This window comes from Choristoneura fumiferana, chromosome 24 (genome assembly GCF_025370935.1).
Source record: "Choristoneura fumiferana chromosome 24, NRCan_CFum_1, whole genome shotgun sequence".
In the NCBI taxonomy this organism is placed as follows: domain Eukaryota; kingdom Metazoa; phylum Arthropoda; class Insecta; order Lepidoptera; family Tortricidae; genus Choristoneura; species Choristoneura fumiferana.
Window position 1 is genome coordinate 14646537 of NC_133495.1, and position 13682 is coordinate 14660218.

Sequence of the window (13682 nt, forward strand, 5' to 3'; positions counted from 1 at the left end):
TATCGAGCATGCCACAGTGTTGCATAGTCCCCGTTTTGTTCGGAAAAAAGGGAGGACAAAGTTTTCCGAAAGACAAAACTGTCTCAAAACACAGACATTAATTGCCCCGGCACGCATATTTACCATAATTAATTTCAGATATTGCAAAATATTCACAAAATTATTCTAATTATAAATAAACCCGCGTAGCTCACCCAAAAACTATGAGATTTAACATTTCGGAGACCTCACGCTACACTAGCGCCTCTAGTGGCGAATTCACACGCGATAGCCCTCATTAGGTACAAGCAAACGTCAAACGTCAAACGACCTCACCATACTAACGCCATCTAGCGATATTTCGCCTCTGTGAAAACCCTCATTATTCAGCTTGTAGTATCCAACGCGGTAAAGATAATATCTATGCTTTGTCACAATTCCTCCTTTTCTTACTATGCGAGTACGAAAGAGAACTAAACTAGGAGGAAGTGACTTAGCAATTCTATCAGACGTTAATTACTCGTTCAGTTTCCAACAAATTTCTTGCTACAGTTTTCTCATGATCGACTAGGCTATAATATTAAGTATTGTTGGGTAAATAATTAGCACTTATATAGTCGCCACTGTCTGTAAAATGCAGTCATTTCGCTTTAATCCTTTATCCTTTTAAGGCCTTTTACTTTCAGAGCTTTAAGTACTTCACATTACAATTCAAGTCTCTCACGAACTATTTTTTTACCTTTCTTCTCCGCTACCAAATAGCTGTGGTAGCAGAAGAGCAAAGCTTTAAGTACTTCACATTACAATTCAAGTCTCTCACGAAACTATTTTTTACCTTTCTTCTCCCCTACAAATAGCTGTGCCCTAGCAGAAGAGCAAAGTAAAAAGATTTTAATTCTCTGACATGACTCAATCAATTATATAAACCACGCACTAAACACATCTGAAATTACCTCTCAGTATCTCTTCTGAGCAGTCTATTTACCCTAGAAATTCTATTTTATATATCTCAATAGGCCCCCTGTGTAACAAACGTGCCGCGGAAACGCGTGTCATGGCGGCCTTGTAGCTCTCCGGCGACAAGATGGCGGGCGTTTCGTGCGTTTTCAAGATGTCCTCCGGCTCGTCGGATAGCATGGCGTCGACGTCGCCGTTAAGCATCGAGAGAGAGTCTGAAGATGTGTAGTTGGAGCCTGGTGCGCAGAGGGGAATGGCGTTAGACCATTTTCTGTTCCTGTATAAAAAATAAGCAGGCATTAACCTAGGCCTTGAGATAAATGTTTATTTTTCTATCGTTTTCTAACTTTGGACACAAGTTAAAGAGTCCAGGGGAAAAGCGATAAAAGTAGGTACATTTTATTTTTTATTAATTTTGATTGCGGAGTACCTAAGGTAAAAAGTAGTAAGTACAGTCGGAGTAAAAAAAGGTTCGTCACCCTAAGATCTACTTTTCTTTGCTCAGTATGAGCGCTATTCTGCTTTGCCGATTGAGTAGGATATACTGCGTTGACCTAACCTGTCAACCTGCTAAACATAATCAGGTGACCATAGCAACCCTACACCCTACCGCTACACCTTGGCACTGACGAACACTGACAATTAAATAGACCATTATTTGATTGAAACTTTTACGAAGTTGTTTATTTAAAACTTTTTGTATTGATATGAAACTAAATATAAGTTAGAGGTGTATACTATTTTGACCCTTGTTATCATGTCAAGTAAGTATAATTTGATATGCACTTGTCTACTTAGTAGGTACTTTGGTTTCAAAACCTACCTACTAGTCTGACTTTGTAAAGGAATCAATTTAATAACTGACGATAAGGTTTTCCTACCCCCACTGTACATACCTACTTAGTACCTACTTCATTAGTTCATTGTTCATTTTAACAATGATTTTTAGATAAATTTATAATGACATTTCTGTTTCCATAGGTAATAGAAGGAAAAGATTACAATTTGATCTCTTCATTTCTCATTTTAAGTCATTAATATATTCTATCCTCGTTGGTGGCGGTAGGTTTCTTCTCACTGACTTTGAGTTACTTATACATGACACCCCCATGGATGTATGTATGTATGTATGTATGTATGTAAGCTCTTAATTGTACAAAATAAGTAACAAACACAATTGGTAGACATCATCATCATCGATGTCAACTCCATGGTCGAATTATAACTTACTTGAGACACCGTAGCATCGGTGCCCCTTTGAGCTTGTACCCCGGCTCGCAGGTGAAGCTGACGGTCTCTCCGATCTTGTAGTAGAACTTGACGGAAGACATCCGCCCGGAGATAGTGGTGCCTGGGTACGTGCAGGCTTGCGCACCTGAAATAGTACATTGTGTCTTAAGGGCGGTAAACAGGAATTACGAACGAGAGTCTATTAAGTAGAAGCCCGAAGTCGAAGACTGAGAGAAGAAAATTGTATATTTGTAAAAGAAAAACTAATATTTTTTCAAAAATTGCCGATATCGCTGACTACGCTCTTGGCAGCGCCAGCCTCCGCGCCGCCCTACCCCAGCCTGACCATGCGCCCGACGTGCTCCTGCTCGCCAGCACGACCAGCACGCCATGCAGTATCACACTCGTTTACCGACCTTGGGCTTCATGACAACAAAATTAGTATGGGCAATGACTCATTTACCAACCACGGGTTTCATGACAAGCACATTAAGGTCGAGGGTTTTATTTGGGGGGTTGCAACCAAGGTAGCCTGCATGTCACGACACTGTTTACGAGCAAGTGTGATGAAAACAAACAAACCGATTCCATTCTGGATTAGTTTTAAAACACCTTGTACAAACTGAATCGTGACCCATCGTGGAACCTTTTCATAGAAAAAGTCATAGTGACATCGCTTATCTTGGCAAGGGAATTCATTATGACACTTACTGTAAGAACGTTCTACGGTGGGTCAGGTAGAAGTACATTACAGGAAAGCATAGGTCCTGCAAGAACACACAACATAATGTTCAATGACACTGCAAGCAAAGCGCTGCAAGCAGTGCTCCGTGTCTGATACTTAGCTCGTTCCAACTTGCGAACCCCTAAAGGGCTACAACACTGTTTTTCAAAGAAGTACTTGAAACTATTTCATATACTTTCGTATCCTTGTTACAAATAAATATGAAAATTACCAGATGTAACGTACGAGCTCAAGCGGCAGTTTGAAAATACGATTTCTGGTTACGCCACCTGTTAGGCGACTATTTGAAGACATAAGCTCGAGGGGGGGGGGTGGGCCCTATCCACCCCAGTATGGTCTAGTGCCCACCCCAGGATGTTGGGCTAGCCTGACTGTACATTGAGTGTCGACTCTGCTTCATCGCATCGGCCATGGCATGTCAGGGGCCAGGCCCCCCCTGAAAAATAACCCTAGATAGACTCAGGCCAACGAAAGCTGTCCTAGACAAACCGCAGCAAATAAAAAAAATGAGGCTGACAACACTTGCTGTACACAGATTAAACGATGTTGATACTTACTTAGATATTTATTTAAATTTTCCAGATAATTAATTATACTCGAGACATGCTGCATCAACATTAATTATAGTAATGTGTGAAAGTTGGCGATGCACCTCTGTCAGTGCCCATTTACGTACAGTCCAGACGCATCAATTTTTGGACCATTTTGACCAGATTGGCATTGAATATATCTTCTAACATTTTAATTTCAACATAATCTTATAACATTTTCCATTTTGAGGATGGCAGGAGGTTGAAATAAAAAAAAAAAATTTAGCAGAAATATCAAAATTATCTAAGCCTGCTTAGGATGACAATATGTCAATTTTTACAGTCTCAAAAATGATACCAGATTAAAGTTTCGTAAAAATGCGTGGACAGCTTTCGCTGGCCATAGTCCACGCCACCGAGTGAGGATAGACAGAACAACCGTTGAATGCATAAGTGATGGAATCACTTCGCTCAAAGCCAAATGGCACTCACAAGTGGGTGGCTTGTCGCTCCATCGGCCGCTGTCCTGGCACACGAGGATGGGTCTCCCGTGCAGCGTGTGCTCAGGGTTGCAGTGGAACTGCAGCACGTCGCCCGCGCGGTACGGGGCGCGCCCCAGCACGTAGCCAGAAGCTGGTGGTGGCAGCGAAGGGCAGGACACCTCTGGAAGGGGACAAATGGGGGGAAATCATTGTCAAGCTGTTCTAAGATGTCGAAAAATACAAACTGAGACATGGATGCACAGAAAAAAAACCAGCACCGGGATCAAAAAGACGACCTAGCACTGCTGGGAATCGAACCCAGGTCCCTCAGCAATCCGTGCTAACCATTATAATAGTGAAATATATTTTTTAGAACCGGCAAAGTGGTCACAATACCATATCGCAATATTAAGAGAAAATATTAAGGATTTTGCTATTTTCACTTGTGATTCAGGCGTCATTCATAATGTAGTGTGTGTTTAGTATTGCATTAGCCCTTACGAGCGGTTCGCTTTCATCTTTCCAATGCCAACCTGCTTAAGAAATGATTGGATTCGCTCCCATTCGTCTGTATTTCCAGATAGATAATACCTTGTTGTTGGCAAAGTGGCGTAAAAATATAAATTGATTGACTACCTTGTTGGTCTCTTCAAGGCTACGTGCCTCCTCAGTCTTTATTTATAACCGAAGGTTTACAAGTTCTCTATGTTCTTTCAGAGCTACTTCCATAATTTTGGTCCTTGCTTTTAAAATATGAACTTCCGAAAAGCAACGCCCGATATTATATAAAAGCCTTAAATAAAAAGTCGCCACCCACCTCTGCAGATAGGGAACGGCCTGGCCCAGTCAGCAGCCGGCAGACACACAGTCTCAGCGGCCCCGCTGAGCGCCCAGCCCGCCGGGCAGGAGAAGGCAGCCCGGCCTCCCACACCGCGGGAGACCACGGACACACGAGGACGCCTCTCGCCCTCATTCAGAGGTGAATCATGAACCACATCCCCGCATTCTACACCTGGAAAGGGAGACAGTGTTATTTGTTTATTTTACGGATAAGAACTGTCAAGTTAAAGTTAGAAAAGTTTTTCCATGTCAGTCTTTATGACATTGGCATAAGATTGATTTTGACTTGCCTGTGTAAAATCTTATTTCATTATAGGTAGTAGAATAAAAATAACACACTAAATGCACTTAGTTTGTAGTCCAGATGACAACTAGTTGTAAGGACTAAAAACAATACCACTCCTTGCAGTCGGGTAAAAATGTCGGGAAATTTCAAATGTAATTTCGCACATGAATTTCGAAAAAAATCAGAAGTGCAAGCCGGCCACGAAATAACTTTTGGAATTCCCACGGAATTTATTAAAATTCCGGATTTTTAATTCAACTGCTGGATGTAATGATTTAAGCGTGCGCAGCCGCGGGTAAACACTAATTTAAGCTAAACTCGAAAACCATATTCTAGAGGATACTCATGAAGCTTCGTTGTGCCCCAAACGGCTTGTTAGGTCAGGGATGTAACGGATGTGGTTTTATCGGAACCGAAAGCGGAACCAGATGTTTTCAATTTAGTTTATCAGAACCAGAAACGGAATCGAAACCGAAAACGGAACCGGAACCAGAAGCCTGAGTGATGCGGACTATATGTTAAGGTAGGTCTACTGAACCTGAGGGTCTATTGCGTAACGTTTCTAACACTCGCGATCACAATTAAATGATAGTTTTCGCATCTTGTTTGTTTTTGATGTACGCCGCTCATGTCCAGTCGCCGCGGTAAGCATTGTCCTTCGATATAACTTCCGTTTCAAAAGTAACGGAACCGGAACCGAAACGGATGTTTAATATCAAACGGAAGTTCCGGCTTAACGGAAACGGAATCGGAGCTCCGTAATGTCCCTGGTTAGGATCTACTGTGCCAGGTTCACTTACTCTCGCAGACGGGCAGAGGCGCACTCCAGTTCCCAGAAGCACGGCAGAGCAAGCTATGCGCGCCCAGCAGTGCGTTCCCATTGGCACACGAGAACCGGATCTCTGTGCCGAGCTTAGTTCCCGAGCCGCTGGCAACCAGGCCTCGGCGGATGGCAACGGCGGGCAGTGGACATCTGGGAAGAAAATTGTTGAAATAGTGACAGGATTTTGGATGCAGTGAGTTTATTTTCGGCGTTCCATAAATGGAAAACCAGAAATCAGTAAGAGTTTGAACAACTTCTAAGTCCTTGTGTAAGTACTTACTTTTACTTTATAAAGTACAAACCAAATTGTAGTAATGACTGCCAAATATTGGTACAATAGTGGAGTACATATTTTTCAATGAAATAAAAACTTACTCGTAGTTATTAAAATAATTTCCAAAATAATTAAACTGAGACATCTTGGACATCACATACAGCTATGTTCTCCAAAAGTGTGCTAGGGATGACTCCTAAAATTTTCAATAAGCTACCAAAAACTGTAACAGAGAAGGAAGTATATTACCTAGTTTCAAAAAAGCATTGAAAGTTTTTTTAACCGACAAGCATATTATTCAGTTAACGAGTATCTACTAGATAATATATATACTAGATATTGTTTTTAAAATGTTCCACTGATCTTATCTTATCTTATCTACAAAATGATTTATATAACATTAATGTAATATTGATTGTAATTAATTATTTCCTTTTTTTTTTTTATTATTGTATAATTATTTAAATTCATAGTTAAAATTTGTATGCTGAAAGGCAAGACATGAAGGACAGGACATCAAATTATTGTACATCTATATATTCAATTTAATAATTGTATATAGGAACTCATGTTTGACAAATAAATTATCTTTATCTTTATCTTTATCTTTGAGAATTCTCGGGTCGGACTCTAGAATTATGTATGTATTGCAGGACTACAAGAGACGAATAATGTCTTCATTCATTCAATGTTAATGTTTCTTTGGAAACAAGTTCAGCTTTTGAAAAACCAGAGACAACTTTAGAAGGATCCCCTACATAGGACATCCCTTACATTTGACAAAGAAATCTTACTGAAATTGATTACGAAAAGATTCCACACTGGTGCTTGATTCAATTTTCTCCACAGTAGGTACAGCAGACCTTGGTTGGCCGCCTATTGCTTACCTCAGAAAGTCTCTGTGTATATTATGCAGGTGGTAGGACTTTGTGCAAGGTCCGCCCGGATTGCTACCACCATCTTGCTCGCTAATCCTGCCGTGAAGCAGCAGTGCTTGCACTGTTGTGTTTCGGCGTGGAGAGTAAGACAGCCGGTGAAATTACTGGCACGTGAGGTATCCCATCTTAGGCCTCTAGGTTGGCAACGCGTCTGCAATACCCCTGGTATTGCAGATGTTTATGGGCGGTGGTGATCTCTTACCATCAGGAGACCCATTTGCTCGTTTGCCATCCAGTCAAATAAAAAAATATACCTACCTGTTTTCTGTACTGCTTGCTATGTGTTGGTGTGCAATAAAGATATTGTAGACTGACCTTCTACTATAATCTCGACCTGGTGAATCTGTCGTGCTGGAGTCTCGCAGCGGTACACCCCCGAGTCCTCCTTCGCTGCTCCGATGATGCTCAGTCGGTACTCCAGCTGGCTATCCCGGCCAGGGTCTGTCGTCCACCCTTCTGTGTATTTGCGTTCCGGACTGAAGAAGTCGTTAACGTTGTATGAAGAATCAGTCCAACATTTTACGGTTTTAGACTTAGCGGGTGAGATTATGGGGTTAGATGCAACAGCCCGATAATGTGGGAAAATCAGAATAACTAGCTTGTAGCATCCAGCTGTTTTAACGTGAAATAATAACAAACACAAGACACACTCACACACACATACGCACACCCACATTAAGCACTGAAAATTTAAGAGCTGGTCACGATTTTGAATGGGTCCTGACTGTTGAATTTTAAGCTGCTTAAAATAGTTCTAGAACTCGAATAAACTTAAATAAATCTGGATTACTCACATCTTAAATCGAGTTCAGCTCGACATGTATCGGGCTTCGTAGCCCTTCCTCTTGCAGCAACGCGACTCGGTGGCTGCTGCAACACGCGCACCATAGGGTACGAGCTAAACTCGACTTAAGACGTGAGTTATCCGGATTAATTTAATTAAACATGATAGTTGTAACTTGTACACCACTAAACTTTTTTTATTTTTATTAGGTACCTATCTAACTGATGCTAAAAACCGCACCATAACCCCTTCCGTGGTTATAAAGCTATACTCACTCCGGTATATTAAGCGTGTAGTTCCACTTGGGGTTTCCGAACCTCCTCATCCACAAGCACTCCATGTGCAGGGACACGCCGGGGTACACCAGCAGTTTGCCGTCGTTGGTCTGCGCGATCGGCCCCCCGCTGTACCGGAACAGGATCGTCGGGGGCTTCTCCACTGAAAGGAGGGAGGAAGAACGGCAACAGTCCACACTGAACATGGCTCAGGCTGTGGTGGGTTAGGGCCTATGTACGCGGCGTTTTTAAAAGGAGTATTGCGGGTTACCGCAATGTTATGCTGAGTGGGTCCATTTTATATTACTTGATGTTATAATAGTTTTTTTTTTTAAATAGCTCATAATGTGTCCCACTGCAGGGCAAAAGCCTCCCCTTTCTTATTCCACTCGTCTCTACTCTTGGCCAGCTCTTGCCAATCTGACTGGAATCGGTCCAGGTCGTCCCGTCGTTATAATAGAAATAGAAATAGAAAACGTTTATTCGCATTTCGCAAATTACATAAGTACACAAAATAAAACAAGTATAAAGTAAATATTAATGACAGTATTTGCGAAATCGCGAATTTCATTTCTATTTATTCTTTCTAATATAAATTTCTGTGTATCAAATATCCCATCCCACTAATATTATTAATGCGAAAGTTTGTCCCATCAATCATCATAACCGACCTTTCCCGAGAATTCAGTATTTCCGTTTAAAAATTATCTTGGAAAAAGTTCCCGCCGCTGGATTTAGATGAAATTCAGTATTCAGATAGATTTATCTTGGAAAATTAGTTCCCGTGGTATAGCGATAAACGAATTCTGTGCGGACGGAGTCGCGGGCAACATAGTGTGTAAAAATAAATGTTTCTCTCTCTTTCAAAGCGCGTTTGTATCGAATGCAGTGTCTTCTGGCTGTTCTCATCTTGGCTTATACGTCCAGCTTGCAGGGGGCTTGGGGGATTTACCCAGATCCTCTCAGAATGAGGGCCGTTCTTCTACGTTTCTCCTCATTTTTGATTCAATCCCGTACTAAATTGGTAAAGATAAGTAACTTACTGGCATAGTCGTTCTCCTGGTTGAGACCGAAGCAGCTTGGTTTGGTGCCATCCCAGTTGCTCCCAATGCATTTTCTGGTCTGCGAACCAGTCATAGCATATTTGCCGATGTCACTACACCTGAAAAATAATTCAGTTATTACATTCCTATTACATCGTGGTTTCGAGACTCTTACTTCTGAGCTCTCAGAATTAACCATGAGCACAAAAATTTTAAATTTTAGAATGAGTTTTTGGCGAAGAAAATCATCGGGAAACCTATAGGTATATTACAAATCCGGAGTAATTCTGTGGTGTAAGTGGTGTTCGCAATTCGCATTGGTAACTTGTGAGAACTAGAGTTACCTTATAGTCAGCATATTAATGACAATTGGTGATGGTTACTATGTTGGTGACCAACTTCAAGTGAACAATCATCATCATCATCATCATCATCCCAGCCTATATACGTCCCACTGCTGGGCACAGACCTCCTCTCAGAACAAGAGGACTTGGGCCATAGTTCCCACGTGTGCCCAGTGCGGATTGGGAACTTCGCACGCACCATTAAATCGCTTCGCAGGTTTGTGCAGGTTTCCTCACGATGTTTCCCTTAGAAAAACTCAGAGGTGCGAGCCGGGGTTCGAACCCACGACCCTCTGCTTAAGAGGCGATAGGTCAAACCACTAGGCCACCACGGCCACGGCCACGGCAAGTGAACAATATTTTAACTTAAACAATAAAAAAACTGCATCGTAGATCGTACTACAATAATAATAACAGTTTAAAATGCAGGCTGATCATATAGAATTATAGATAAGAACAATATACCTGGAGACGATGACCGAGCCAGCAGGGAAGTCAACGGTCTCAGTGATCTCGAGGTCATTGAAAAAGGACACCACGTGCGGCTCCTCGTTATGGTATGTGCAGCTGTTGTTGTTAAGTAGCTCTTCGTTCTGGGCTTCGATTTCCTCTGAAAACCAGGAATACAAAATCATCCACCATCAAACTAGACCCAAACGGACAGAGTAAGCTGATTTCAAACTTTGTTATACTCACCACAGTTGAAACTCTTGCCAACCCAGCTCCCGTGCTCGCAGATGAGTTTCCATGTCGTCTTCTCCCCCATTATTGATGCTATGCACTTGAAGGTGATCTCCGTCCCGTGGGGGTACCCTTCCATCACTAGGGTCCCATTCACCTCCGTCCCATCTCGGTATATAAGGGTCCCTTGAACCCTTCGGATAAAGTTAGTGGTTTCAAGAGTGTCAGGTTTTGGGGCACATTTGGCTCATCGTCCTAATGCTTGAATTTTTGGAAGTTTGTGCTAGCATGCGTCGTTTATCTAGGAACTGGTAATTTAATTGTAATCTGACGAGAAAGTTACCAATGGCCTCCAAGATAAACCAGCACGTTTCGCTCAAATATTTGTTTAGAAAAACTTTTATAAGTAGCGATTTCGTGAAAACTTTTTAAATACAAAACTGAATAAAAACATCTTTTGCTTGATTCAACAATGTCTGTGAAAACATCTGAAAATAATTTTGTATTGAATAAAGTAAAATGTGCTAAATTTAATGGTTTTAAAATATTTGCTTCGCTACATAGTCACAGAACCACTACACAAACGTTCTTCTCATAAAATAAAGTCGTGTTTCGTAATTTCAAAATGCTTCATGCACTAAACATAGACTTAGAAAAGAGCAACTAAACCCAAGCTCGGCCAAGACATAAGAAGCAAAAATCGTGGCCATACAAAACAGCTGTCTTATACAAAACCTTACAATCACCTAAATAGACGACGACAAGATGTCAACGCACCAATTTCCCGAGGAATCCAAATTAATATTTAGTTATCCCGCACTATAGAGACTTGTAAATCAAATTTTATTTCTTGGTGTTCTTATTTCTGCAGCCACTAATGCTATTGTAACGTAAAGACTTAGAAGACCTGGGTTTCCTTATGGAGGTCCAGTATAATTCAATGTAATGAATTGCGGGTCTCTAAAAATTTTCAACATCGTTCCTTTGGGAAAATGGCGTGTTGAGAGTCCAATATTCGCAATTCATTTCTCAGCTCACTTAAAGATCCAGATATGCGTAAAAGTGAACAGTTAATCGTTCTCACTCTTACACATACCAATTTTTATTAAGTATGTTAGGTGAGAGGATGGATCATGAACAGTGGACATAATGAGGCATTTTATGAAATATACGCAGATACAGAATCTGTGTAATTCTTACCAAGATAGACAGCATGACGCTTCTCCTATATCACTCAATGTTTATTTTACAAATTATATTGCTAAAAGAGACGCACTGCGCAGTAAACGAGAAAGAACACGTCATGCTATCTCTCACTGATGCAAAAAGCGTAGATATCGTGTAAAAAGAGCAACAGACTACATCAGTTGGATATTTTCTCACGTATACTGGTTACAATGAGTTAAAAGTAGTAAGGTGTATAATAACCATTTCACCATTTAAAAAGTTATTTCCACGTTCTATTGTCGATCTTGCCGCATCACAGCTAAAACAAAAGATGGCGACAAGATTGTCGCCACAGATTGTTGTTGTGTACAGATGTGATTGAACAATCATTACGAGTATACAAGGTATCACAAAATTGAACCAGAATATTCGATATATATAGAATTCGATGGAAGAGAAGTCACAATTTGGACGCGTCACGCTTGAAACATCAGCTTAATGAACTGAAACTGAACTTACCCAACCACCGGCTGAAATATTCCGGATTTCATTGGTGATGGTTTGTGTATCTTACTGCTTCTAACTCATTGTAGCCAGGACAAGTTAGAGCGGACCTAACTGATGTACTCTATTGCTAGTTAAAGGTATCCACGCTTATTTTCATTTTCAGATGCTCATTTTCGTCACTTGTCAGTAAGAACAAACTAAGCCCTGCCTTCTGAGGATTTCACTTTAGATAGTCATGGTGATGGAAAAACCTTAAAAGTTCAAAATTTAATTTACAGAGTCATTGAAAAAGCTAAAAATGTTGGTATATGAAATCGTTTGTTTTGATAATAGCGAGAAATAATTCAGTATGCGAGACAAATCTAGTGAGGATGAATAGAGGTTGTAAATTTAAGATAAATATTACGATATCAATGTTTTACAACCGTCCTTCGTTCTTTAAATTGATGATACAGACTTAGTTAATATTGAAGAGACTATCAAAGAGACTCAGAGATACCACAGGAGACCGAAGAGCTGGCAGTTTCCTCGCTCAACGCATCAGTCTTGCGATCCAGCGGGGAAATGCTGCCAGCATCTTTGGTACCATGCCGCAGGGTCCATTTTTAGATTTATTATAGTTTTAGTTTATTTAATTTTATTGTACCTAATATACCTTTTTTATAGTTGGACCTGTATTGTTCTGGAAATAAAGTACTACTTATACCTGGGTAAATATACAGTTAATATTTAAGGTTATTGATATATTAAAATCAACTTGAAAAAACATTGCCATTTGTATTCATATCTTTTACAACCAATTGATGACTGAGATACTTTTTTCAATTAACCACCATTTATTTACCTCAAATGTAAAGAAGAGATTTAACCAAGAACTCCCAATTTTGATAGTCGACCCTCCAGATGTCGAACATATTGAAAATACGTCACGCCTTAATCAAACAACCGATACAATAACCGAGATGGTCGATGAAGATGCATCTATCGCTTTAATGAATCATGATCAAATGATTGAGAAAATGGAAGCAAAATTCCGAACCTATAAGGCTCTCACCAGGGCTTGGCGTCCCTGAACGCCTGTGTTCCTTTCAGTCTTGTCAGCCAGCAAATATAAAATGCAGACTTTGCAAAAACACTATTTTTAGTTGCACCAATGCAGATGACATTCGACTTTGGCAGTAAGAATATGTTGCTTTCCATCAAAATATAACTAAGGAAGGCTAGATATTTGAAGATAGACGAGAAGTTATTTACGTCAAATGATATGGCATGGCATAGAAATATTTCGTTAAGTTAGACATATTTATTACGAGGCTCCCGGATATTTCGACGCATAATCATACATGGTCATTACGTTGATATACGTGTTGAAATAACGGAAGTTCATTACAGGTAATCACGGTCAACATCCTGTTGCAAATGCATCTACTTAATTTACATTATGGTTAGAAAAATACTGCCATAAATAATAAGATTAATGTAGTAGGTAATGTTATAACTACCTACTCCAGTTAAAAAAATGCAATCATACCTTCCTTGTATATAAAAGACAACGTATTCTCAACAATCGTTAAAGTTACAAGACCAGCAAAATAAACTATTGAAAAACCAAATATGAAAATCCGACGCGATCAAAGCTCCGATACCACTTCACGCTGTCATTCTACAAATCATACAACCAAAGTCATACATGACCTGAATGATATCTCACATGAGATGTCTGTTATGTTGATGTAAGAAACAAATACATAAGCTACAATGAAAGCGCTTCAAAATCAACCAAGAACACTGTCATTT

The 13682-nt window shown here is 40.3% G+C and overlaps 1 protein-coding gene across 1 annotated transcript; it reads right to left on the minus strand.

The window, feature by feature from the left end:
* Positions 1-960: 960 nt before the first annotated feature.
* LOC141441977 (locomotion-related protein Hikaru genki-like) lies at positions 961-13475 on the minus strand. The gene is given in 12 exon segments (XM_074106862.1): positions 961-1213; positions 2167-2311; positions 3934-4104; positions 4741-4935; positions 5850-5999; positions 6002-6022; positions 7400-7560; positions 8144-8306; positions 9187-9305; positions 9996-10140; positions 10227-10405; positions 12940-13475. Coding segments are annotated over 12 exon segments (1848 nt in total). The 5' UTR covers positions 13086-13475.
* Positions 13476-13682: the final 207 nt, after the last annotated feature.